The following is a 27,566-nucleotide window of genomic DNA, read 5'->3' on the forward strand; positions in this document are numbered from 1 at the left end:
GGAAGTAACATTGTTGTCCCAATGATAAACTTGGCAATTCTATACCTGCATTTTTATCGTGCATGTTGGTCATCTTCTCTTGCAGTTTTAAAAACTGCTCTCTAGTTTCTGAGAGAGTAGAATGGGTAAGAGTAAGTAAATTGGTATGAAGAATTGTCTGGTCTGCCAAATATGAGCTCTGCCAGTGATGGAACAGTTACACTTAAAGTTGTCGATCTCAGATGTAATATTGCAATGTGCAGATCTTACTTGGTCTGTCTACATTTGAGAATTAGGGATTTAACCATGAGAATCATTCATTCAGCTAGGCCATTAGATCTAGGGTAACAAGCAGGAGAAGTAGTGTGATCGATGTTCCACTTCTCACATATATCCTGAAATGACTTACTAATAAATTATCAACCGTTATTCCTAATGATCTCTCTAGGCTCAGCAAATAAACTGAAAATAACACTTAGAGTGTGCATGAGAGCTGTGCTTGATGTGTTGTGAAATTGTTGAATAATGGGGTACTTGGTAAAGTAGTCAACGATGATGATGTCAGTGCCATGGACGTGAAAAAGGTTAGATGTGATTTTGGACTGGGGATGGGTAGGAACTTCATGTGGAATCAATGGTTCTTGGTGCTGACTTCACATATGTTCTTGACATGTCTCGCACTGCCTGATGATGCCTTCAAAGTCATCGTTCTTTCCTGGCCAATAGACTGTCTGGTCCATGCCCATGTGTGAGTGATGAAGTTATTGAAGAATATCAGGTCTCAAAGATTCCGGTATGATGGACCTGCCTGCCTTTAAAAATGACTCCCTGGGAGGTGCCTAGCTCATCCCAGTGAGGCTAAAATGGTTTCACATGTTTGTGGGCAATGCTGAGTTGAATCAGGCCATCCTTCAGTGATTGTTTTCCAGAGCATCTATAATGTAGAATCTTTCACCATTTCTTGTTGTAGCTGTTGGCTTTGTTTGCACAAAATGTACCAGATCAATTTGGAGAACATCTTCAAGTTCGATGTCAATTAAATCAACTTGTAGACCTTAAGGGCATAGCTTCTGTTTTCACTGAGTTAAGCAATCTGCTAAGTGTGCCCGATATGACCATCAAGTTACCTGGCTTTACTTGATCTCATAGTCATAACCTTGAATCTTTATCAAGAGACATTGCAATCTCAGGGGTGCACTGCTCAATGGTTTTCATCAAACCATCTCCAGTGGCTTGTGCTCAGTGTCTACCAAATAGATAGGTATGAAAATGCATGATTCCAAACACTAAAGCTGATGTTTCCGGCTCGATGTTGGAGTGGTTGGATTGTGTTATAGACAAATGCAATTGATTGTCTTTTCATAGTCTGCATGCTCCCTGACCTTTCTGTGTGGCATTTATCTCCAGGGTAGTTGTCTCCCTAGAATTGTACAATTGCAATGTTGATGCTTCTGATAATGATGGTTTCAGAGCTTCGAAGGGTTATTGGTGGTCTTCGTGCCACATGAAAGACACATCCTGTCTCAACAATTCCCATAGCGATGAAAATTTTGTGGCAAAATTAGGAATGTTTTGGGGTAAGAAATTAAAGAAATTGACGGACTTGTATTCTTCTGTAAGTATAATGTTGCAGCTTCCTTGAAACTGCCAATTTTATCAAAACATTCTTGATATTTAGATGTTAGGTCATAAACTGAGGTGATAGGAGTAGTTTCTGAGGTTGATCTGCCTTGTGGTGTCTGAATGATTCCATAGGTTGCTACTAGTATGAGTTCATAGCATGATGGTAGACCTACAATGGCTGGGCCTTTAGTCTCCATGATGTAGAACATCTGTGATACCCAGGAGGATTGATTGCACCTGAACTCCAGGGCGATGGATCCTGCGCATGGAATTAGCTGAAAGCTGCACAGTAGTAGGTTTCACCATGGCCATCCATGTCTGTTGATGTGTGTCTTTTAGAATTTGCGGGGGTAGTATGTTGGCACTTACCCCTGTGTCAATCTTGACCAATAACAAATAGTTGTTAAATTTCTTAGGACAAATAATTTGAATCGTGGCAAGTACTTGGGACGATGTGACAGTGCCTATGTTTTCCACAGGACTGACGGGGTGAAACACGTGTTCACTGCTCTTCCTCTTGTCGTGCACATCACCATCATTTTCTGGTTTGCCAATCACCTCATATATATGTTTTTGATGAGATACCGGATGGTCTTTCTTATTGTTTGAAGGTACCTGTTTTCTACAGTCTGTTTGGATCAGTGCATGGCTCTTTGTAGCTGCATCAGCCTTTGCTCTAGTTTACTGCCACAGCCAATGGCCTTTTCTGCCATATGTCTTGCAAAATTGGTGGAAAGCTGGGCATTTCCTTGGTGCATGCAGAGATCACACCTTCCACATGTCTTGCTAGGCTTGGGTGTTCAAGTAGGTGCGTCAACAACTGGGATTTTACTTAGGATCTGGAAGCTTCATTGATCTGCGAGGATCACTTTGTATTTGTAAGACAGAGATAAATAGGTTCTTGATTGGTAAGAGGATCAAAGGTTACAGGGAGAAGGCGGGAGAATGGGGTTGAGAAACTTATCAGCCATGATTGAATGGCGGAGCAGACTCAATGGGCCGAATGGCCTAATTTCTGCTCCTATGTCTTATGGTCTTATGGTATTTACGTCCATCCTTGAGTAGCTCCTTGATGCTATTTGTTTTGGGTTTGTCTAGCAGATCTTTCTGGAATGCTTCCATGGGAGCGGATGTGATCACCAACTCAACAATTCTATATGCTAGCTCTGTGTTTGAAAAATCACAGTGCGTCCCCTTTTCTCTGCACCTGCTGACAAAGTGGGCTATGGATTCTGCAGGCTGCTGTTGAAATGACATGAACTCTATTCAATGAATATGGAAGTTTAACCTGATTCAGAAGTGGTCTTCCAAAATAGTCCATATTCTTTAGCTGTTCCATTAATCCTGATGTGTTCAGCTTGTGTTGACCTTCATTCCCAGTTGCCAGCTGAATTTTTATGGCTTGCTTGTCTGGTTCACATACACATGAATCAAGAAACCATAGGTTTGTATGCTGTTGTCAAGACCAATGCAGTTGGTAAAGTGGAGGTATTTTTAAAAACCCCAGAGGGAAACTTTAAACAACTGTCATAACCTATAATTTTAAGTGTTATGCCTGAGAAACTCAGGAATCAAACAACCAGTTCTCGATGCTTTACATTAAACTAAATGAAACATTTTATTAATTTACACAGGTTAAAATATATACACATGGCTACAAGTTACTACTATCATAAATTTTAACAAGTTCCCAAACTAATCTCCATTAAGGCAACAGCAACCCATAGACTTAACCAGACACCAGGCAAAGCATTTTCACCTTTCACATTCAAAATGAGGCTCCTTTCACTGTGGAGCCAGTTGGAGGTTTACAGCTGCCTTTTGATCTCACATTGCCTCTGCTCTGTACACCCGAAAACTACTGAAGTTATAGCTACCAGCCCCATTGAACGTTAATTCTCACTGTATCAACAACCTCTTTGAACTTCACCCTTTAACAATTAAACCCCTTTCACAAAGTATTCAATGAACAGCATGACACTAGGAAGTTCTGAGGAACAAAGGGACCTTGGCGTGTGTGTCCATAGATCTCTGAAGGTGGAGGGGCATGTTAGTGGGATAGTGAAAAAGGCATATGGGACACTTGCCTTTATCAATCAAGTCATAGATTACAAAAGTAGGGAGGTCATGTTGGAGTTGTATAGAACCTTGCTGAGGCCACAGCTGGAGTACTGTGTGCAGTTCTGGTCACCACATTATAGGAAGGATGTGATTGCACTGGAGGGGGTGCAGAGGAGATTCACCAGGATGTTGCCTGGGATGAAACATTTAAGTTATGAAGAGAGGTTGGATAGACTTGGGTTGTTTTTGTTGGAGCAGAGAAGACTGAGGGGCGACCTGATCGAGGTGTACAAGATTATGAGGGGCATGGACAGGGTGGATAGGGAGCAGCTGTTCCCCTTAGTTGAAGGGTCAGTCACAAGGGGACATAAGTTCAAGGTGAGGGGCAGGAGGTTTAGGGGGGATGTGAGGAAAAACCTTTACCCAGAGGGTGGTGAGTGTCTGGAATGCGCTGCCTGGGAGGGTGGTGGAGGCGGGTTGCCTCACATCCTTTAAAAAGTACCTGGATGGGCACTGGGCACATCATAACATTCAAGGCTATGGGCCAAGTGCGGGTAAATGGGATTAGGTAGGTAGGTCAGGTGTTTCTCACGTGTCAATGCAAACTTGATGGGCCGAATGGCCTCTTCTGCACTGTGATTCTGTGACTCTGTGATAATGCCAATTTTATTAGTAATATAAACATATTGCTTGGTAGCTGATAGAAAGGCATCAAGTTTTCACCCAACTCCTTGAATGGTCTATTCAAAAAATGCAAATACACTCTACCTTTCTGTTTACATCTCAAACCAGCATGTATTAAAGCACCCAGACTAGCTGGCTTTAATCCAATTAAAACACAACCGCAGAGTAAACCTCTATTTTAAAAGAAAAGTATTTTCCAAAATATTATATACATTAATAGCTTCATGACATTCCCCTCCTTATTGGAAAATGAAACATCATAATTCCAAAAGCTTCATTTTAATAACTCATCTCACACTATCCTCTACACTTATTACACTATTACATTACCAGGTGCATGCATTAGCATAACTATACACACACAAGTCCATGGTATGAACAGAAATCCCTCCAGTTCACTGTCCAGGCCTTTTGTTTTTAAATGTCCCAATTTCCTTTAAGCTTCAAACTCTTGATAATGCAGAAATAAAAACAAAATACTGCGGATGCTGGAAATCCAAAACAAAAACAGAATTACCTGGAAAAACTCAGCAGGTCTGGCAGCATCGGCGGAGAAGAAAAGAGTTGACGTTTCGAGTCCTCATGACCCTTCAACAGAGCTAGGTGAATCCAAGGAAGGGGTGAAATATAAGCTGGTTTAAGGTGTGTGTGTGTGGGGTGGGGGAGGGGGTTACGGTTAGGTTACACACCTTAAACCAGCTTATATTTCACCCCTTCCTTGGATTCACCTAGTTCTGTTGAAGGGTCATGAGGACTCGAAACGTCAACTCTTTCCTTCTCCACCGATGCTGCCAGACCTGCTGAGTTTTTCCAGGTAATTCTGTTTTTGTTCTTGATAATGCATCTGTGAACAGATTTTCTCTTCCAGCAATACATATAATACGTAGATTAAATAGTTGTAACAATAGACTCCATCTGAAAAGCTTTGCACTTTTGCCACTAAATTTGTTCAAAAACTTAAAGGATTATGGTCTGTATAAACAATTGTTTCTGATGAATTGTTTGCAACATAAATTTCAAAATGCTGCAACGCTAACACCAAACTCAAAGTCTCTTTTTCGATTGTAGAATATCTTCTCTCTTGTATATTCAGTGTCCGTGAAAAATACCCTATCGATTTATCAATTCCAGTGTTATCTTCTTGTAACAGTACAGCCCCAATGCCTATATCGCTTGCATCAACAGTCAACTTGAATTGCTTGGCATAATTGGGTAATGCCATAACTGATGTCGTAGTTAATACAGTTTTCAAACTATCGAATGGCTTCTGACACTCCTGTGTACATTGAAACTCCTTGTTCCTTTTTAATAGTTCAGTCACTGGAGCAACCACTTGGCTGAAGTTGGTACAAATTTTCGGTAAAACCCACTCATGCCCAGAAATCTCAAAACATCTCGTTTTGTTGTAGGCGCTGGGAAATCCACGATAGCCTTGACTTTCACATCTCTCAGAGCCACCTTACCATGTCCGATGATGTGGCCTCGATATGTAACTTGTGCTTTTGTAAGTTCACTTTTAGCCAAGTTCATCACCAAATTAGCTCCTTGTAGTCGAGTAAATAATTCTTCCAGTTGCTGTAAATGCTCCTCCCATGTCTGACTGGAAACAATTGGATCATCAGTATAAACAGCACAATTGCTTAGACCCACAATTACTTTGTTTGTCAGTCTTTGAAAAGTCACAGGTGCATTCTTCATACCAAACGGCATGACTTTAAACTGATATAATCCACTTGCATTATGAAAGCTGATATCTCCTTTGCCCTTTCTGACAATGGTACCTACCAATATCCTTTTAGCACGTCAATCATTGTCATAAATTTTGATTGTTCCACTTTCTCAATGTAATTCTCCAGCTATGGTATGGGATATGAATCCGCATTTGTCACCGCATTCACCTTTCGATAGTCCACACACAGTCTTTGTGTTCCATCCAGTTTTGGTACCAGTACAACAGGCGAACTCCAGTTACTGCAACTAGACTCAATGATGTCATTTTGAAGCATGGAATCAATTTCTTTTGTACTTGTGATAACTTTGTCGGATTTTATCTATAAAATTGTTGCCTCATTGAAGATGATATTTCTATACATACATCATGTAAAGTTAAATGTGTCTTTCCTGGCTTATTTCCATTATTAGGTTTGTGTGACTGTAGTAGCTCTTCCAAATCACTTTGACACTTGCTTGGAAGATAACTCAATATTTCATTTAAATTTTCAAGCACCCCCTCATTATCCAATTTGGTTAGAGGAAAATCAATTTCAAAGTCCTGCACTTCTACCTTTTTCTCATCATCCACCATCACTATCACCTCTTTTTGTTCCTCTTCCCTGTCAAAGTGTTTTTCAAGCATATTTACATGACACACCCTCTGCTCCTTCCTTAAATCTGGAGTATTTATTAAATAATTTACTTCACTCAATTTCTTTTCAATCCTGTAAGGCCCACTAAATCTTGCATTTAATGAATCCCCTAGTACTGGTAACAAATCTAATACTTTCCAGAAACAAAGCTGCAAATTTTAGCCTTCTTATCTGCTTTCACTTCCATCACTTGCTGTGATATGAAATTTGACCCCTGATCTGATTGTATTTCTTTAGGTAAACCATATTGTGAAAAATTTAATTAACTCCTCTACGACCTTCTTAGTTATAATATTTCTTAAAGGTATCGCTTCAGGAAACCTAGTAGACACATCGATTATTGTTAATAAATACTGATTTCCACTTTCAGTCTTAGGGAGGGGTCCGACACAATCAATCATGACCCTGGGTAAAAGGTTCTTCAAATGCTGGTATTGGAATTAAAGGCACAGGCCTAATCACTGCTTGTCTGACAGAATCAACCCTCTGTTCCTCCACATGAGTTCTCACTACTGAAGGGATTGAATCTTTAAATTCTTCCAAAAGAATTACTTCCCTCGGAGTTGCATATGTTGTCTCTATTTTTAACACCCGTATCCACCGATCAAAATTACTTTGTTTTACTCTTTCAAACTCAATATAAGTTTGCCCAGGCTGTTTTCTCATATTCCTGAATTCCTGCCTGTATGTTTGAGGAACATGATGGGAGGAACCCCCGAGGTCATCCCGGTCCCTTTAAATATTCAGGAAGGCAGGTGGACAGCGAAATCAGCTGTCCGCCCGCCGACCTGTCAGTGGCCAATTAAGGCCATTAACAGGCTAATTAACCTTATTAAACACCCTGCCCGGCCAAGGTTAAGGCTGGCGGACAGGCCAGGAGCCCCAGCGGGCTGTAGATTATTAATGAAACTTCATCCACTGGCGGGAGGAGGTTTCATGTCCGTTTTTAAAAAGTTTCATAAAGTTAATGTGTTTCTTATTAACATGTCCCATCTTGTGTGACATTGTCACATGAGGGGGACATGTTAATAATTTTTTAATGTTTCTATTTTTAAAGTTTTCTGGACTGTCACTGATCTCCCTGAGACAGCGCTTTGCCTCAGGGAGCAGTGCGCTCACTTTGACAGCTGGGGATTCCCTCCCCACCCCCTGCACAGGAAGTACATAGAGTTTCCCGTCGGGCAGGCCGCTGGGTGGGGCCTTAATTGGCCCGCCCACTCAAAATGGCGGCGGGGCCTGTTTCAGTGGTGGGGGTCAGCTGTCTGCTTGACGCCGAGCTGGTGGGGCCCACACACCCACCAAGGGCTAAATTCTGCCCATAAGCTTTAAGATCCACTAATTCCTAATCAAACAGGAATTAGAAATATCATTTATCCCAGCACAACCCCTAATTGTTATAACCGATGCAGTTGGTAAAGCAGAGTTAATTTTAAAAACCCCAGAGGGAAACTTTAAACAACTGTCATAACCTATAATTTTAAGTGTTGTGTTTGAGATGTGACTCTAGATTCAGGAATCAGACCACCAGTTCTCAATGTTTTACATTAAACTAAATGAAATGTTTTATTAATTTACACAAGTTAATATATATATATATATAAACATGGCTACAAATTACTACTATCATAACTTTTAACAAATTCCCAAACTAATCTCCATTAAGGCAACAGCAACCCATAGACTTAACCAGACACCAGGCAAAGCATTTTCACCTTACACATTCAAAATGAGGCTCCTTTCACTGTGGAGCCAGTTGGAGGTTTACAGCTGCCTTTTGATCTCACATTGCCTCTGCTCTGTACACCCGAAAACTACTGAAGTTATAGCTACCAGCCCCATTGAACGTTAATTCTCACTGTATCAACAATCTCTTTGAACTTCAACCTTTAACAATGAAACTCCTTTCATGGTACCAATGTTATTAGTAATATAAACATATCATTTGGTAGCTGCTAGAAAGGCATCAGTTTTCACCCCACTTCTTGAATACTCTATTCAAAAAATGCAAATACACTCTACCTCTCTGTTTACATCTCAAACTAGTACAGTAAAGCACCCAGACTTTAATCCAGTTAAGACACATCCGCAGACTAAACCTCTATTTTAAAAGAAAAATATTTTCCAAAATATTATATATATTAATAGCTTCATGGTAGCTGTTTAAACATTCTGAATTCTGATAGCAGGTCAGCTGCATCCCAACTCAAACTGGGGAGTTTTGTGGACATTTTGACAATATCCCTTTCACCTTCTTCTGCTCTACCTGGAATGAGTGTCACCTGTAGCCACTTTTCCGAAGCTCCGCCCATTGGAATCACCAACTTCGATGACCCAATTTTTATAACTTGTTTTTGTTTGACTTTCCCCCACCAACTATCAATGCTGCCCACCAGCCCTGTCACTCACCTTTCCTAGTTGAGCTAACCTGGTGTATGTTCGCTCGACGCGCTATCCCACTCACTGAAATGAAGGATCTGCCTGCTCACCAGCTCTTTATTTGAGCACTCTAGGCACTGTGTCTTTAACACTTTTCTGTGTAGTCACTACGCTGTTATTTTAACACTCTCCAATGCTGTGAACCTGTTGCAGTCTGACCAGAACATGGATAGACATCTCGTTCCATATAGTTTGATCTAAGACTGTTCACCAGGCTGTACCTGTGCTTAATCTTACCTCCAGGCTGAGCACCATGTTGTGTTTTTATAATGATATATAAAGCACCAATCACTCATACGAGAGTGACTGTCCTTGACAACAAGGCAGCATTTGACCGAGTGTGGCATCAAGGAGCCCCAGCAAAACTGGAGTCAATGGGAATCAGAGGGAAAACTCTCTGCTGGTTGGAGTCATACCTAGCACAAAGGAAGATGGTTGTGGTTGTTGGAGGCCAATCATCTCAGCTCCAGGACATCACTGCAGCAGTTCCTCAGGGTAGTGTCCTCGGCCCAACCATCTTCAGCTGCTCCATCACTTACCTTCCTTCCATCATAAGGTCAGAAGTGGGGATGTTCGCTGATTGCACAATATTCAGCACCATTCGCGACTCCTCAGATACTGAAGCTGTCCAAGCACTGTAGGAACTCACCAAGGCTGCTTAGACAGCACCTTCCAAACCCATGACCACTACCGTGTAGAGGGACAAGGGCAGCAGATAGATGGGAACACCACCACCTGGAAGTTCCCCTCCAAGTCACTCACCATCCTGAATTGGAAATATATCACTGTTCCTTCACTGTCGCTGGGTCAAAATCCTGGAACTCCCTCCCTAACAGCACTGTGGGTGTACCTACACCACATGGACTGCAGCGGTTCAAGAAGGCAGCTCACCACCACCTTCTCAAGGGCAATTAGGGATGGGCAATAAATGCTGGCCCAGCCAGTCACACCCACATCTCATGAATGAAAAAAAGGGAAAAGGACAAAGAACAATCTGGGATAAGAATAATTAACTGGGGGAAATCCAACCTGTAAGGGGTAAGATTAGATCTGGCCTAGCTAAATTGGAATCAAAGGTTGGCAGGAAACGCAGTAGCTGAACAATGGGCTACCTTCAAAGAAGAGATGGTTTGGGCACAGTCAAGGTATAATCTCTAAAAACAAAAAGAGAAACAGTGGGCAAACAAATCCAGAGCTCCCTGGGTGACAAAGGAGGTAGAAACGAAGATAAAGGAGAAAAAGTGTGCTGATGACAGGTGTCAGGTAGAAAATACAATTGAGAACCAGGCTGAATATAGGAGGTTCAGAGGGGAGGTGAAAAAGCAAATAAGAGAAGCAAAGAGAGAGGATGAGAAAAGGCTGGCGGCTAACAAAAAAGTAAATCCCAAAGTCTTCTATAGGCATTTGAATAGTGAAAGTAGTAAAAGGAGTAGGGCTAATTAGGGACCAAAAATGGGATTTATACATGGGCCGGGATTTTGCCCTTGTCGGGCAGGCTCAATGGGGCGAGCGAGAGTGATTGGGAAGTCCACCACCACCCACGATCAGACTGTGACCACGATTTACGCTGGTGGGTCGATTAAGGCCCCCCCCCCAGGCCCAGAGTGAAGTGTCTGCTGCAGTGCTCAGCGCTGCCTGTGTGTGTGGGGGTGGGGGGGGTGGTGGGGGGGGGAGAGCATGGAGTTTCTCACATGCAGCGAGAGGTAGGAAAAGATCCCTCAGGCACAGAGCTGCCTGAGGGAGATGAAGATATAAAAAAATAAAAAATAAAGAATTTTAAAATGTTAAAGAACATGTCTCCTCATGTGACTTACATGAGCAGGAACATGTTAGAAATTAGTATGAAATGTTTTTATTTTTTCTCTAATGACATATTAAAACCTCATCCTCCCCAGTCCGTGAGGCTTCACAATAATTGCAAAGGCCGCTTGGCCTTTTGCCTGTTCACCAACTGTAGGATTGGATGGGCTGCGAAACATTTAATCCAATTAGATTGTTAATGGCCTTAATAGGCCCTTTAAATGTCGGTGGGCGCGCTGCCAACTCCTGCACGCACCCATTGACCAAAATATCGTGCGAATGTGCGATGGTGTCAGGATGCTCACCTGAGGTCATCGCGTGACATTTTACACTCGTTCAGGGCAGGTGCGCACCCTCCCATGGAGACAGGGGGCAGGGCTGGGGTATTAAATAAATACTTTACCAAGGAAGAAGATGCTACTGAAGCCGGGATGCCAGAGGAGGAAACTCCGTCACCAGAAGAGTTTAGATTTGATAGGGAGGGGGTATTGGGTAGACGATGTTTAAAGTTGATGAGGCACCCAGACCGGGTGAGATGCTCCCAAGGACACTGAGGGAAGTGAGAGTGGAAATTGCAGGGGTACCGGCCATAATCTTTCAGTCTTCATTAGTCCCAGGGGTGGTGCCAGAGGCCTGAACAATTGCAAACATTACGTCCTTGTTCAAAAAAGGTTATAAGGATAAGCCCAGCAATTACAGACCAGTCAGTTTAATTTCAGTGGTGGGGAAACTTCTGGAAACTACAGCAAGAATTTTACTGTCGGCGAGTGGGGGTGGGGCTTGATCACCAACGCGGGACAATGTCAGGCGGATCCCCCGACCTCTCCCCACCTCATTTCCATTTTCAGGTCAGTTGGGGCACAGCCGAGTCAGCTGTCCACCCACCGACTGGTCAACAGCCCATTGAGGCCACTTAAACCACAATTAAAGCAATTACCAGATCTGCCCGTCCAACGGAGAACTGGAGGGTAGGAAGGGGGCTGGTGGGTAGGTCGGGGGGGCTGGAGGGTAGGTCAGGGGCTGGTGGGTAGGTCAGGGGGGCTGGAGAAAGGTCGGGGGGGCTGGAGGGTAGGTCGGGGGGGGGATGGTGGGTAGGTCGGGGGGGCTGGAGGGTAGGTCAGGGGCTGGTGGGTAGGTCAGGGGGGCTGGAGAAAGGTCGGGGGGGCTGGAGGGTAGGTCAGGGGGGCTGGAGAAAGGTCGGGGGGGCTGGAGGGTAGGTCGGGGGGGCTGGAGGGTAGGTCGGGGGGAGGATGGTGGGTAGGTCGGGGGGGCTGGAGGGTAGGTCGGGGGGGCTGGAGGGTAGGTCGGGGGGGGATGGTGGGTAGGTCGGGGGGGCTGGAGGGTAGGTCAGGGGGGCTGGAGAAAGGTCGGGGGGGCTGGAGGGTAGGTCGGGGGGGGGATGGTGGGTAGGTCAGGGGGGCTGGAGAAAGGTCGGGGGGGCTGGAGGGTAGGTCAGGGGGGCTGGAGAAAGGTCGGGGGGGCTGGAGGGTAGGTTGGGGTGGGTGGTGGGTAGGTCGGGGGCTGGTGGGTAGGTCAGGGGGACTGGAGAAAGGTCGGGGGGGCTGGAGGGTAGGTTGGGGTGGGTGGTGGGTAGGTCGGGGGCTGGTGGGTAGGTCAGGGGGGCTGGAGAAAGGTCGGGGGGGCTGGAGGGTAGGTTGGGGGGATTGGTGGGTAGGTCAGGGGGGCTGGAGAAAGGTCGGGGGGGCTGGAGGGTAGGTCGGGGGGGCTGGAGGGTAGGTTGGGGGGGTGGTGGGTAGGTCAGGGGGGCTGGAGAAAGGTCGGGGGGGCTGGAGGGTAGGTCGGGGGGGTGTGGGTAGGTCAGGGGGGGCTGGAGGGTAGGTCGGGGGGGGTGAAGGGTAGGTCAGGGGGGCGGTGGGTAGGTTGGGGGGTTGGTGGGTAGGTCGGGGAGGTGGTGGGTAGGTCGGGGGGGGTGGTGGGTAGGTTGGGGGGTTGGTGGGTAGGTCGGGGAGTGGTGGGTAGGTTGGGGGGGGTGGTGGGTAGGTTGGGGGGGTGGTGGGTAGTTCGGGGGGGTGGTGGGTAGGTCGGGGGGGGTGGTGGGTAGGTTGGGGGGGGTGGTGGGTAGTTCGGGGGGGTGGTGGGTAGGTCGGGGGGGGTGGTGGGTAGGTTGGGGGGTTGGTGGGTAGGTCGGGGAGTGGTGGTAGGTTGGGGGGGTTGTGGGTAGTTTGGGGGGGTGGTGGGTAGGTTGGGGGGGTGGTGGGTAGGTTGGGGGGGGATGGTGGGTAGGTTGGGGTGTTGGTGGGTAGGTTGGGGGGGTGGTGGGTAGGTTGGGGTGGGTGGTGGGTAGGTTGGGGGGGTGATGGGTAGGTTGGGGGGGTGGTGGGTAGGTTGGGGAGTGGTGGGTAGGTTGGGGGGTTGGTGGGTAGGGTGGGGTGTTGGTGGGTAGGTTGGGGGGGGGTGGTGGGTAGGTTGGAGGGGGTGGTGGGTAGGTTGGGGGTGTGGTGGGTAGGTTGGGGGGGGTGGTGGGTAGGTTGCGGGGGGTGGTGGGTAGGTTGGGGGGTTGGTGGGTAGGTCGGGGAGTGGTGGGTAGGTTGGGGGGGGGTGGTGGGTAGGTTGGGGGGGTGATGGTGGGTAGGTTGGGGGGGGTGGTGGGTAGGTTGGGGGGTTGGTGGGTAGGTCGGGGAGTGGTGGGTAGGTTGGGGGGGGTGGTGGGTAGGTTGGGGTGTTGGTGGGTAGGTTGGGGGGATGGTGGGTAGGTTGGGGGGGGTGGTGGGTAGGTTGGGGGGGATGGTGGGTAGGTTGGGGGGTTGGTGGGTAGGTTGGGGGGAGTGGTGGGTAGGGTGGGGTGTTGGTGGGTAGGTTGGGGGGGGTGGTGGGTAGGTTGGGGGGGATGGTGGGTAGGTTGGGGGGTTGGTGGGTAGGTTGGGGGGGTGATGGTGGGTAGGTTGGGGGGGGTGGTGGGTAGGGTGGGGTGTTGGTGGGTAGGTTGGGGGGGGTGGTGGGTAGGTCGGGGGGGGTGGTGGGTAGGTTGGGGGGGGTGATGGTGGGTAGGTTGGGGGGGGTGGTGGGTAGGTTGGGGGGGTGGTGGGTAGGTTGGGGGGTTGGTGGGTAGATTGGGGGGTGTGGTGGGTAGGTTGGGGGGGGGATGGTGGGTAGGTTGGGGGGGGTGGTGGGTAGGTTGGGGGGGGTGGTGGGTAGGTTGGGGGGGTGATGGTGGGTAGGTTGGGGGGTTGGTGGGTAGGTTGGGGGGGGGTGGTGGGTAGGTCAGGGAGTGGTGGGTAGGTTGGGGGGGGGGTGGGGTGGGTAGGTTGGGGGGGTGGTGGGTAGGTTGGGGGGGGTGGTGGGTAGGTTGGGGGGTGTGGTGGGTAGGTTGGGGGGGGTGGTGGGTAGGTTGTGGGGAGTGGTGGGTAGGTTGGGGGGGGGTGGTGGGTAGGTTGGGGGGTGTGGTGGGTAGGTTGGGGGGAGTGGTGGGTAGGTTGGGGGGGTGGTGGGTAGGTTGGGGGGTTGGTGGGTAGGTTGGGGGGGGGTGGTGGGTAGGTTGGGGTGTTGGTGGGTAAGTTGGGGGAGAGTGGTGGGTAGGTTGGGGGGGGTGGTGGGTAGGTTGGGGGGTTGGGGGTAGGTTAGGGGGGATGGTGGGTAGGTTGGGGGGCTGGTGGGTAGGTTGGGGGGGGTGGTGGGTAGGTTGGGGGGATTGGTGGGTAGTTTGGGGGGGTTGGTGGGTAGGGTGGGGTGTTGGTGGGTAGGTTGGGGGGGGTGGTGGGTAGGTTGGGGGGGGTTTTGTGGGTAGGTTGGGGGGGGTGGGTAGGTCAGGGGGGTTGGTGGCTAGGTTGGGGGGGGTGGTGGGTAGGTTGGGGGGGGTGGTGGGTAGGTTGGGGGGTTGGTGGGTAGGTTGGGGGGGGTGGTGGGTAGGTTGTGGGGAGTGGTGGGTAGGTTGGGGGGGGTGGTGGGTAGGTTGGGGGTGTGTGGTGGGTAGGTTGGGGGGGTGGTGGGTAGGTTGTGGGGAGTGGTGGGTAGGTTGGGGGGGGTGGTGGGTAGGTTGGGGGGTGTGGTGGGTAGGTTGGGGGGAGTGGTGGGTAGGTTGGGGGGTTGGTGGGTAGGTTGGGGGGGGGTGGTGGGCAGGTTGGGGTGTTGGTGGGTAAGTTGGGGGAGTGGTGGGTAGGTTGGGGGGGGTGGTGGGTAGGTTGGGGGGTTGGGGGTAGGTTAGGGGGGATGGTGGGTAGGTTGGGGGGGTGGTGGGTAGGTTGGGGGGGGTGGTGGGTAGGTTGGGGGGAGTGGTGGGATAGTTTGGGGGGGTTGGTGGGTAGGTTGGGGTGTTGGTGGGTAGGTTGGGGGGGGTGGTGGGTAGGGTGGAGTGTTGGTGAGTAGGTTGGGGGGGGGTGGTGGGTAGGTTGGGGGGTTGGTGAGTAGGTTGGGGGGGGGTGGTGGGTAGGTTGGGGGGGTGGTGGGTAGGTTGGGGGGGATGGTGGGTAGGTTGGGGGGGGTGGCGGGTAGGTCGGGGGTGTTGGTGGGTAGGTTGGAGGGGTGGTGGGTAGGTTGGGGGGTTGGTGGGTAGGTTGGGAGGGGTGGTGGGTAGGTCGGGGGTGTTGGTGGGTAGGTTGGGGGGGTGGTGGGTAGGGTGGGGTGTTGGTGTGTAGGTTGGGGGGGGTGGTGGGTAGGTCGGGGGTGTTGGTGGGTAGGTTGGGGGGCGTGGTGGGTAGTTTGGGGGGTTGTTGGGTAGGGTGGGGTGTTGGTGGGTAGGTTGGGGGGGTGGTGGTGGTGGGTAGGTTGGGGGGGGGTTGGTGGGTAGGGTGGGGTGTTGGTGGGTAGGTTGGGGGGGGGTGGTGGGTAGGTCGGGGGTGTTGGTGGGTAGGTTGGGGGGGGTGGCGGGTAGGTTGGGGGGGGTGGTGGGTAGGTTGGGGGGTTGGTGGGTAGGTTGGGGGGGTGGTGGGTAGGTCGGGGGGGTGGTGGGTAGGTCGGGGGGGTTGGTGGTAGGTTGGGGGGGGTGGTGGGTAGGTTGGGGGGTGTGGTGGGTAGGTTGGGGGGGTGGTGGGTAGGTTGGGGGGGGCGGTGGGTAGGTTGCGGGGGGTGATGGTGGGTAGGTTGGGGGGTGATGGTGGGTAGGTCGGGGGGGTGGTGGGTAGGTTGGGGGGGTGGTGGGTAGGTTGCGGGGGGTGGTGGGTAGGTTGCGGGGGATGGTGGGTAGGTTGGGGTGTTGGTGGGTAGGTTGGGGGGGGTGGTGGGTAGGTTGGGGTGTTGGTGGGTAGGTTGGGGGGTGGATGGTGGGTAGGTTGGGGGGAGTGGTGGGTAGGTTGGGGGGGGTGGTGGGTAGGTTGGGGGGAGGATGGTGGGTAGGTCGGGGGGTGGTGGGTAGGTTGGGGGGGTTGGTGGGTAGGTCGGGGAGTGGTGGGTAGGTTGGGGGGGTTGGTGGGTAGGTTGGGGGGGGTGGTGGGTAGGTTGGGGGGAGGATGGTGGGTAGGTCGGGGGGTGGTGGGTAGGTTGGGGGGTTGGTGGGTAGGTTGGGGGGGGGTTGGTGGGTAGGCTGGGGGGTGTGCTGGGTAGGTTGGTGGGGTGGTGGGTAGGTTGGGGGGGTGGTGGGTAGGTTGGGGGGGTTGTGGGTAGGTTGCGGGGGGTGGTGGGTAGGTTGGGGGGGTGGTGGGTAGGTTGGGGGGGTTGTGGGTAGGTTGCGGGGGGTGGTGGGTAGGTTGGGGGGGTGGTGGGTAGGTTGGGGGGGTTGTGGGTAGGTTGCGGGGGGTGGTGGGTAGGTTGCGGGGGGTGGTGGGTAGGTTGGGGGGGTGGTGGGTAGGTTGCGGGGGGTGGTGGGTAGGTTGGGGGGGTGGTGGGTAGGTTGCGGGGGGTGGTGGGTAGGTTGGGGGCTCTGGTCAGCACCAGTAAAAGCCCTAAATCTGACCCATGGGCGGGATGAGGTTTCATGACTGAATTAAAAAATTAACATTCACTTTTACTTAAAGTTATGTCCATGTCCCAACACACGTGACATTGTCACATGAGGCCACATGGATGGCAAATTAATTTTTGAAACTATAAGCTTTTCACTTTGGGAACCGATCTCTCTGAGGCAGCACTTAGTCTCAGGGGGATCAGAGCGCTCCTTTACATTCACCCCCACCCCCCACCAACCACCGCCCGCACAGGGACCACACTGCACTTCCATGCAGACGTCACGCTGGGTGAACCTTAACTGGCCCACCCACATAAAATGGCGGCATACCCCCGATTGGGACCACCGATCAGAGGGTCATCCACCCACATCCTCTCCCACACTTCCCCCCAACAGGGGCAAATTTTGCCCCATTAATCAGAGATACAAAATATAACAGAAATATAACTAAAAGAAATATAATGAAATGCAGGGAGTGTCCTCGGCCAAACCATCTTCAGCTGCTTCATCAAAACGTTCCTTTATAAACTCCAGCGTAGGATTGTTCGCTGACAATTGCGTAATGTTCAGCACTATTCACAACTCCTCAGATACTGAAGCAGTCCAAGTCCAAATGCAGCAAGACCTGGACAATATCCAGCCTTGGGCTGACAAGTGGCAAGTAACATTCACACCACACAAGTGCCAGGCAATGACCATCTCCAACAGGAGAGAATCCAACCATTGCCCTTTGACAATCAATGGCATTACCATCACTGAATCCCACACTATCAACATCCTGAGGGTTACTATTACTTTATATTGTCTCTTCATGTTCTTCCTACTGAAAGAAAGATCTGGGTGATGCTTGCGGACAGACCGAAGGTGTCACCCAGTCTGCGTTTGGTCTCTCCAATGTAGAGGAGACTGCATTGGGAGCAGGGACCTCCCTGTCACTTGCCATTTCAACACACCACCCTGCTCTCATGCCCACATGTCCGTCCTTGCACTGCTGCAATGTTCCAGTGAAGCTCAACGCAAACTGGAGGAACAGCACCTCATCTTCCGACTAGGCACTTTACAGCCTTCTGGACTGAATATTGAGTTCAACTACTTTAGATCATGAACTCTCTCCTCTATCTTCACTCCTTTTTAAATCCCTTTTTAAAATTTATTTTTATTTTTTATCCACTTATTTTTTATTTTTATTCATTTATTCATTGTTTTTATCCCCTTTTTATCCATTTTTTTATCCCTTTTCCCCAACCCACAAGGTCCATCTGTCACTTGTTCATGTTGTTCTTTCCAGAGTGCTGACCCTTGACCTGCTATTATCACATTCTGCTTTCTGACCTTAATGCCACCATCAGCACCTCCTTTAGCCAGTGTCACCACCATTAACACCCCTTTGTCCTTTTGTTCATGACATCTTTGTCAATCTCTCCTTTGTCAATCGTCCCCACCTATCGCTGGCCCTCTATCCAGCTTCACCCGCTCCACCCCCCATTAAACAGTATAAACTTCATCACATTTTTACTTCTCTTTAGCTCTGAAGAAGGGTCACATGGATTCGAAAGGTTAACTCTGTCTCTCTCTCGACAGATGCTGTCAAACCTGCTGAGCTATTCCAATATTTTCTGCTTTTATTTCAGATTTCCAGCATCTGCAGTGTTTTGCTTTTATCTTAGTTTTAAATTTTAAGAGTCTCCCTGAAGTCTCTCAGGTGAGAAGAATCAGCGGAAATTCACAATGATGTTTAATAGGTTTGAGAGTGAGGACTGGGCCAACATTGAGCACAATGTTTACACAAACAGTCACAGAAACTCAAGTTGGACTGGATATAATTTGTGCTGATTTGTCCCAGCTGCGGCAGAAAGATACAGGTCAATGCACACATTGGGTGTTCCAGTTTGAGCAGCTTGTAAAGGTGGGAGATTCCTCTGGATCGGTACAGATTGCCAGGTACATGATGGAAATTTGGAGATTGCTGATATTAGTGAGGTGATCCTACACACCTTCAGAAAGAGGAAAGTGGGCCTTGCTGGGAGGTCTGAGGCCAGTTAGGCCCATGTAGTGTAAGATAGGTTTTTTGGAGTGCTATCCGCTCCCTTACCAGTTGTTTCTTGGGTTGAGGAATGGACAAAAGTGAGAGCAGGAATTGCATCTGCTCCACCGTGCCCAGAGTAAGAGCGGGCACTGGACTTGGCGACAGTCTGGGGCTGACTAGCCCCTAAGGTGCACGTGTAAAATGCCCTTTCACCGATCAACACTCGTGACTGTAACCCTGACAACATAACCAGGATTGTAGACTGTGCAATTTCAGGGCCCTTTTAAGGGTGTCAAAGGGATCGAGATTGTTTCATATTTCATTTATCTCAAGGAAAAGCTCAAAATGTATGTTATTTTCTGATCTAGCAACACAACATAAAAAATTATGTGAAAGAGTGACTTGGATGAAAATGGAAAATGTACTTCCTGAAATCAATTGAGAGAGAATTCAGTTTTACTTTAGGCAAATGAAGTAACTGCAATGCACCAAGAAGTTCAAAATGACAAAATGCCTTGTAGTATCTGAGTGTCTGAATAAACTTTTCTTTCTTTCCCAGCTAACATACTGACAGTAATCATCCTTTCCCGGCTGGTGGCTCGAAGACAGAAGTCCTCCTACAATTATCTCCTGGCGCTGGCTGCTGCTGATATCCTCGTCCTTTTCTTCATCGTCTTTCTTGATTTTCTGCTTGAAGACTTCATTCTAGGCAAACAGCTGCCACAAGTACTGGACAAAATAATTGGCGTCCTAGAATTCTCTTCTAATCACACGTCTATTTGGATAACTGTTCCTTTAACTATTGACAGATACATTGCCGTATGTCACCCACTTAAGTACCATACAGTGTCATATCCTGCACGCACTCGGAGAGTGATATTGAGTGTGTATGTCATCTGCTTCTTGACCAGCATTCCATACTACTGGTGGCCCAACATCTGGAATGAAAATTATACAAGTACTTTCATGCATCAGATCTTGATCTGGGTCCACTGCTTCACTGTATACTTAGTGCCATGTTCAATTTTCTTTGTTCTGAATTCAATTATTATCCATAAACTTAAAAGGAGAAGTAATTTACGCATGCGAGGATACTCCACAGGGAAGACAACAGCTATTTTGCTCACTATTACAACCATATTTGCATTACTCTGGGCACCAAGAATGGTAATGATTCTCTACCATGTCTACGTATCACCGATAAATAATGGTTGGTTAGTGCACATCGTGTCAGACATAGCCAACATGCTTGCTTTGCTGAACACAGCCATCAATTTCTTCCTTTATTGCTTTATCAGTAAACGGTTTCGCACCATGGTGGCTGGGACACTGAAGGCCTTTGTTAAGTGTCAGAAACAGCCAGTACACTTTTATACAAACCACAACTTTTCAATCACCAGCAGTCCATGGATCTCCCCTGCCAACTCCCACTGCATCAAGATGCTTGTGTACCAATACGATAAGGATGGCAAACCTCTGAAGATATCACCATGAGTTGGGAAGATGTTGCTTTCTTAGGGAAATGTTATCTGAAGATCACAATGTCTGATCATTTAATGTTCAAATAATTGCATTTTAATGTCAACTTATACCTTTTGCACCAATTTAATATGACTTTGCTCACTATTGAGATGTTAGTACCTGCACATGTGGCATTTATATCATATTCCCCAACAGGAATGACATGTAAGTTAATAAGGTCTTTGTATGAAAAATGCAGCAAAAACATCTGTGGAAGAGGTAGCAAGCTGGTGCAAAAGGATTACAAATTGCAAAAAAAATGACTAAGTGCTTAATTTACAATCACTTGAACCAAAAGATTAAATGCTATATATTCTCTATTCAGTTATATTCCTGAAGAGTCCTTAAGGATTTTATGATACAAACGCTGACAAGTGAAGGACAGTATTTGGATTTTTAGTGTCTAATTCAATAGGATTCTACATAGCAAATATAGGTGAGTGTTTCCTGCAAATATATATGAATATGTTTAATTTATTCTGTTTGTGAATTGTTTAGAGATGCACTCAGGTGAAATATTTGAGTAGATGTGAACTCTACATTACCTGGTCTGTATCAATTGGAATTTTTAAAAACAAGTTCAGAGGAACTTGCTTTAATAGTTAGCGGTTAGAAAAAGGGGTGGGCATGGATAGAAGAAATTCTGGTTTTAAGTCCAAAAGTCCAAATGTTGCAGTCCACATGCTGTTCATTGAACAGTATGTAAATCATTTATCAAATCTGTTGTCGAGCAAAGAGAATAAGAATCAATTGGATTCCAGAGGATGTATCGCAGAAGTTCTATGGATTTATTCACAGAAGAAAAGATGTTGCTGTTCAACTGGATGCGCTGAATTTGTGAGCTTTTAGAAGCAGTCGCCAAGAAACAGTTTGTCAGCACAAGTTGCACTTAGAGGGCTTGAGGTGTGTTTGTTCGAGAAACAGCACATCAGGCATCTGCTGAAACACAGTGTTTGGAATTGTGTGCTAATAACAACATTGTGAAGATTGATATTACTGCACGCTGTATAACTGGACAACAAAAGACACTGACAGTAGTTTCAGTCCATGTTTCAACATGTTTATCTCAATTTCATTTCTATAATAGTTCTGTAAACACATTTTTAAAAAGTTGTAATTGTACAGGAGGAGTATGGTTTTCAGGACTGCTGATGATAAGAGGTCCACATTGTTATTCCTTACTCAAAACATCCAACTGACAGAATTAGAACTTTAAACACTTGTTTTTAATAAAGTAAATAATGGTTGTATCGTGAATGCACTGTAATTGTTGAACATTATTCTTCTTGCTTACAATACTTTGCACAATAAATTTAAAAGAATGCTGACAGGTTTTATATGATCAGTAATTATTAAATTTTCACCCATGGGCTAATATTAGTAGCTGAAGTGTTTTTACTGCCTTAATTATGGACATTATTGGGGAGTGAGCTTCTTATAAGCTACTTTCTTATTGTTAAGAAATTAACCAAAGCCTACACTTGCCATAGACTATAGTGGATCAGATTTGGTTGCCTTTGTTTCAGTAATGCTTTTCCTATAATGAAATTAATGTCAAAATAAAATGTTCTTTGTTTGTGTTTGATTTCCATAATTACTTTATTTCAGGTGATGTCCAATGTTGCTCGAGATTGATTGTGTAAATGTTTTCTTTCATCTCACCCTCATGTCTCTTTATGTACAGAACGATCTTTTCTTGAAGTTTCAGTATTTATGGAAAGATTTCAAAATGCACATTTCAGTTTATAAAAACGACCTGGAATTTGGTTGTCTCTCCATTACAAGTCATTATGTATTAGCACATAATGAATTATTTTCTAAATGACTTAAGTATTCTCTTTAAATTCTGTACATTTAAACAGTAAAAACGATGCTATAATATACCTGGATCTGAAAGTAAAGTGAAATGGCTGATATTAAAGTACATACTATCGCTATTATAATATCACAATACTGACAACAATGAAGAAGGAGGAGACAGCATACCTCCCACTGGTCACCAAAACATTATTATCAAAAATCATCATGAAATGCATTGTAAAAATTAAGTATCTGAGAAAATAGAGCCTAAAAATATAATTGTGAATATTTTCAATAGTAACTTTGTTAGAAATTATGCAGCAATATCTTTAAATTTCCGATAGTTACGGCTTTTCCTTATTCAGATAAAAACACCATAGACATCAAAATATCCAGCTATCATTAGATGATAATTAGATACTTGAATTACCAGTTACTTTGCTGCCATTCAAGATTGATAAATAAAACATTAGCTACAGGGATGGAACAGAAAGAGCCATAACAAAGCTATTGGGGTGAAGCTGGTCTCTGCCAGCCTGCGATGGGCTTACAGTGAATCCACAGCTGATTTTTCATCACACCCAATCCTCCTTCTACTGAAGTTCACACAACGAGAGTTCAAAAACTTTTTAGAGACTTGTTTCCTAGTCTCAGTGTTGCTTTTGTTTGGCTGGAAATTAAACATTTTGGCATTTTTTTTTCCAAATCAATGGAAATTAAATCTAGCCAGGTGAAAAATCAGCTGCCAATTCACTACAAACCTTTTCACACTGGAGGCAGAGACCAATTTTACGCCTGTGTGCAAAGACAAAGTATCCAGAAATATTATGTTACATGGATGTATCTTATTCCTTCATACATATCATCTAAGATTGCTGCTCCTATATACTTCAAACAGACAGTTATAGAAATTAGTCTTTGAATTAAATAACTAAGTCACTGTATAATATGGTGTTATGAAGAAAATTGAATGAAAATTGGTTAATAGATTATTTAAGATATGGAAGTTATAAAAAGAATTAAAATAAGCATTTAATACTGAGTTGATTTAAAATATGAATACAATATATTTAACAGTTGTATATGTCTAAATGTTTTTGTGAAATACAGGTTGTAATGTTTCTGTATTTTACAGTGTAGAATATCTACATATTGTCTTTTTTAAATAAAATATTGGAACGAATGAATGAATTTGCATTAATATAACATCTTCCATGACCTTAGGACATCCCAAAGCTGTTCATAGTCAGTTGTTAAATGTTGGGTGGAATTTTGTGCTGGCTGGATTTACGGTCCCGCTGGAGTCAGTGGAGTTTCAAACAACTCGCCTCATTTTACAGTCCGGCTCCCGCCACAACAGGGCCATAAAATTCCAGCTGTCGTCACTGTTGCAATTTCTCCAGCAGTTTCTGCTTTACAACAGTCCCAGCGTTTTGTTTCTTGTTGGTGCTGCTTTTGGTGATGGGGCTTGAGGGCTGCCTGGTGTGGCAAATGGAATAAAAAAAGGCACAAAAATCTCCCGATTGTTTCCTTCCATTAAATGAAATATAAAAGAGTAAGAACTTACCCTTCCTTACACCTTTCACATCCTCAACCTGTTGAAAATTGCTTCTTGGTCAATGAAATACTTTTGAAGTCAATTTGCAAATAGCAAAGTCCCATGAGAAGCAATGGAATAAACGCTCAGATAATCTGTTTTAATAATACTGGTGGAGGGAGAAATGTTGTCTGGGACACCAAGAGAATTTCACTGCTCTTCTTCATGTATCCCTTAAATCCAGCTGGGATAACAGGCTTATCTGAAAGACAGAGTGCCTGGCAGTGTAGCACTCCATCTGTACCACAATGGTGGGTGGAATTTCATGGCCCCCCACTTGGAGGTGGGTCCAGATGTTGGTGAGTGGGTGGGTGCAAGTGATTAGGCAGGAAGGAACAGGTAGAGATCCTGGCTCTCTCTAAATAAGTCCAGGGCAGTAAGGCTGTAGTGGCCACTTAACAGCATCATCCTGTCACCATGCAGGTGGGGGACATGTCATGTGGGACCGCTGTCAGATAAACCCTTGTGGGAGGGGGTTCCTACTTGTTGGATACTCTGTGCCCAACTGAGGCCCCCGCCAGTGGGAACAGAGCATCCAGAGTAAGACCCACATTTGGCTCTTTTGATCCCCCCCCAATCTCCAGTCTTCCTGGGGCCTTCTTGTCTCACTCCAGTGAACCCACCTCATTTACCTTATTCCTGGGCTCCATCATTGCTGCTCTGCCTAGGCTACACTGCAGTACTGGCAGTGGCCACTACTCCCGGTGGTGCTGCTGGTACTGAAGGCCGGTTAGCCTCTGATTGGAGATGTCCACCCCACCCCAGGTTTTCTGGAGGTCAAGTCCCTCACAGGAGCTGGGAAGCCCAACAGCTGGCCGGTAGATGCCTGACTGGGATTAAATGGCCATGGAGGGGTGGTAAACCAACCCCCCAGCCGATGGATGGGCCCTCTGCCCCGGTAATTCAATTCTACCCGGTGTGTCAGTTTAGATGTTGTCCTCAAATATCTGATGCTTCAAGCCATTTAAGTCAGAAACAAGGGCAGCATCACAGAGCCAAGGCTGCTAACTATTACATAGAGCAATGACCTTCAGGAATAGTTGCTAGTGCTTCATTATTCTTTCTGAGATTGCTTCCAGGATAGATAAGATGAGTTAAATGATAATTATTAAAGAATAATCACTATAGTGAGAAAACACATGGAGCACTGGAGAGAAGGGGGTGGCCAGGGTGGGGAATCATTCCGGTGGGTTAATGTGAGGATTCGGCAGTGATCGGAGAGGGGGGAGTTGAGGTGGCAATTTGACAGAGTCAAGGTGGTAATAGAATAGGGTTGAGGTTGTAATTTAGGTGGGTAGTTGTGGTCAGTAAGAGACCTGTGCAGTTGGAATGTAGACCCTGGAGTGATATTCAACTGGGGAAGAACAAAAAGACTGCGGCACCTTCTGTGACCTTAAGAAACTGGAATGTAATCACCACATAAAAATAATGTAAGCATGTACCGGTTTGACTGGCAGCTGTCACCAAGTCTTCATTCTGTGAGACATGGCAGCAGCAGCAGCATCACAGAACCCAGCACTGGCGTTCTGAACAAGAGGTCTGAGCACTGTAGGGAGTTTCTGCTCAAAGTGGGCACAATAAAGTCGTTTGCTGAATTCTGCACAATCCGGCAATGCAGAGAATTGGAATATAGTAGAAGCACAGCAACAAAAGGAGTCATTGTTAGATGAGGAAGATTAGGATGAAGACAAGGGCCAAGAAGGATGTGGCTAAACTCATTATGGTTAGGCAATCGGGGGAATGCAATCAGTCCCCTTAACCAACAAGTCAGATAAAGCCACTCAGCGTTCTACAACAATCAATGATAGCTTCATGGTCACCATTACTGAGACTAGTTTCCAGATTTATAAATGGGACTCAAATTTGGGATTTGAACCCATGTCCCTAGACCATTAGTCTGGGGATTACTAGTTCAGTGACAATGCCACTACCCCCATGTCTTCCCCACCCCCCCACCCCATGTCATAAAGATATGGATTGTATATCCAATCAGATTTATTTTGTTATCCAAGTGACTAATCCATTGCACTAAGATTTCCTAACACTCACTTCAAAGCTGGTGGTAAAAGGCTGCTGCTCATGTGCAGATATTTGAGTAGGTGATAGCCGGTGACTCCTGCCAGCTACAGCCAGCTGTAGAGTGCAGCTCTGCTGCTGGCACAGCCTGGCACAGCCTGGCACAGGCAGCCTCCTTGCCTATGGTTGGTAATGGGGGTTGTGAGGGAGCAGACATGTACCCACTGTGTTGGGAATCAGCAATTCTCCTGACCTATGGGAAAACAGAGTGCAGAAGATGAGTAACAATCATTTTCTCCATCAGTTTATCCAAGGTGAGTGGTTAAGACAGAAGGAACACAGCTGGGAGACCAGGGTCTACGTGGCCACTTTTCAATCTTCCAGGGAATCTGCAGAGATTGTGAGCATCACCTCTTGTCGTGTGGATTGAACTGAGGGTTCCTGGAGGTGGTTTTAATCCCCCAGGTTGTCTGTACTGTTGTATGAACAGCCACAACACACAAACTCGAAAACCTGATGTAGCTGCTTGTGTAAAACATTGGCCCTGATATTCCATTGTCTGGGTTGTTAGAATACGTACCACCCACGCTGCACATCAGGGCCCTGCGGAAGTTCCAACGCACTGACCCCCATGGGTGTCGGAGTCACACCCACCGTCAATTAAACGGCCATTAAAAACCCAATCGGTCCAGACTCTGCGTTGCCCACGCGATTTTGCACACGGCGCATGGGCAGACAGGCAGCCCACTGTCTTCAAAACCTCAATCAAAGGCACATTTAAAAAGGGTCAGCAGCATTGTCAGTGTGAGTAGCGAGGACTTTAGGAGATAGTTTGCTGCTGGTTGCTTATTGGTACTTGGCAGCTTCATCTCTGTTTGCAGTTTCATTGTTAGCATTTCCAAGCTTCATCTGTGGACTCACTGGTGTCTCCAAGGCCCCCGGAGTATTCAGGCTGTGTGGACCCTTCCAGGTATCAGACAGCCTTCCCTTACCCTGGGAATGGGGATTGTGGTCTCTGCTGGAGACACCTCCTCTGAGGAGGAAGAGAGGGGCAGAAGGGAGAAGACGCCAGTCTTCCCAATACAGCTTCCAGCGGAGGGACCTGTGGGAGGAGAGGCGCAAGCACAAGGGGCGCAGGGCCAAGAGGTAGTCCAAGGTGGAAGGGGCTGCAGAAGAGTCAGAGGGCGGCGTTCCAGAGCGGTGAGTATAAAAACCTTACCTCGGGGATTCTCGGACCTCGGGTCTTATAAAAGAAATTAAAAGTGGTGTTACAGTAAATCTGTGACCTGATTGGCTGGTAGAGAATCTACACTGAATTTGAAACTAAAACATTGTTAAACTAATTAAACCAAATAAATTAATCAATTAATTAATAAGTAGGGGGTATCTAGACCAGAATCAGGGGATTAGTTCTTAGAATTTTGCATTTATAGTAGAAATCTAGCCCTAGGGAACATATAGTTAATAAGGAGTCAATAAGCGGTTATTAGATTTAATTTAAATTATTAAATAGATCTAGAAGTGGCAGTTGCTGGGGTGAAGTGCTTCACCTGTGGGATGTGGGAAATCTGTGCTGCTTCAAGTGTCCCGGACAACTACATCTGCAGGAAGTGTCACCAATTGCAGCTCCTCACAGACCCGCATGGATCGGTTGGAGCAGCAGTTGGATGCACTTAGGAGCATTCAGGTGGCGGAAAGCGTCATTGACGGGAGTTTTGGAGACATGGTCACACCCACGGTACAGACAGATAGGTGGGTGACTGCTAGAAGGGGCAGGCGGTCAGTGCAGAAATCCCCTGTGGCTGTCCTCCTCTCTAACAG

General features: G+C 46.8%; 1 protein-coding gene across 1 annotated transcript in view; it reads left to right on the forward strand.

The window, feature by feature from the left end:
- Window positions 1-20,305, forward strand: part of gpr139 (G protein-coupled receptor 139) — a 46,080-nt gene extending 25,775 nt beyond the window's left edge. Inside the window, exon 4 of the mRNA XM_041206152.1 lies at window positions 19,371-20,305. Within this exon, the coding sequence (XP_041062086.1) occupies window positions 19,371-20,305 (935 nt within the window). The remainder of the gene's footprint in view (window positions 1-19,370) is intronic.
- The last annotated feature ends 7,261 nt before the right edge of the window (window positions 20,306-27,566 follow it).

This window comes from Carcharodon carcharias, chromosome 15 (genome assembly GCF_017639515.1).
Source record: "Carcharodon carcharias isolate sCarCar2 chromosome 15, sCarCar2.pri, whole genome shotgun sequence".
Classification (NCBI taxonomy): Eukaryota; Metazoa; Chordata; class Chondrichthyes; order Lamniformes; family Lamnidae; genus Carcharodon; species Carcharodon carcharias.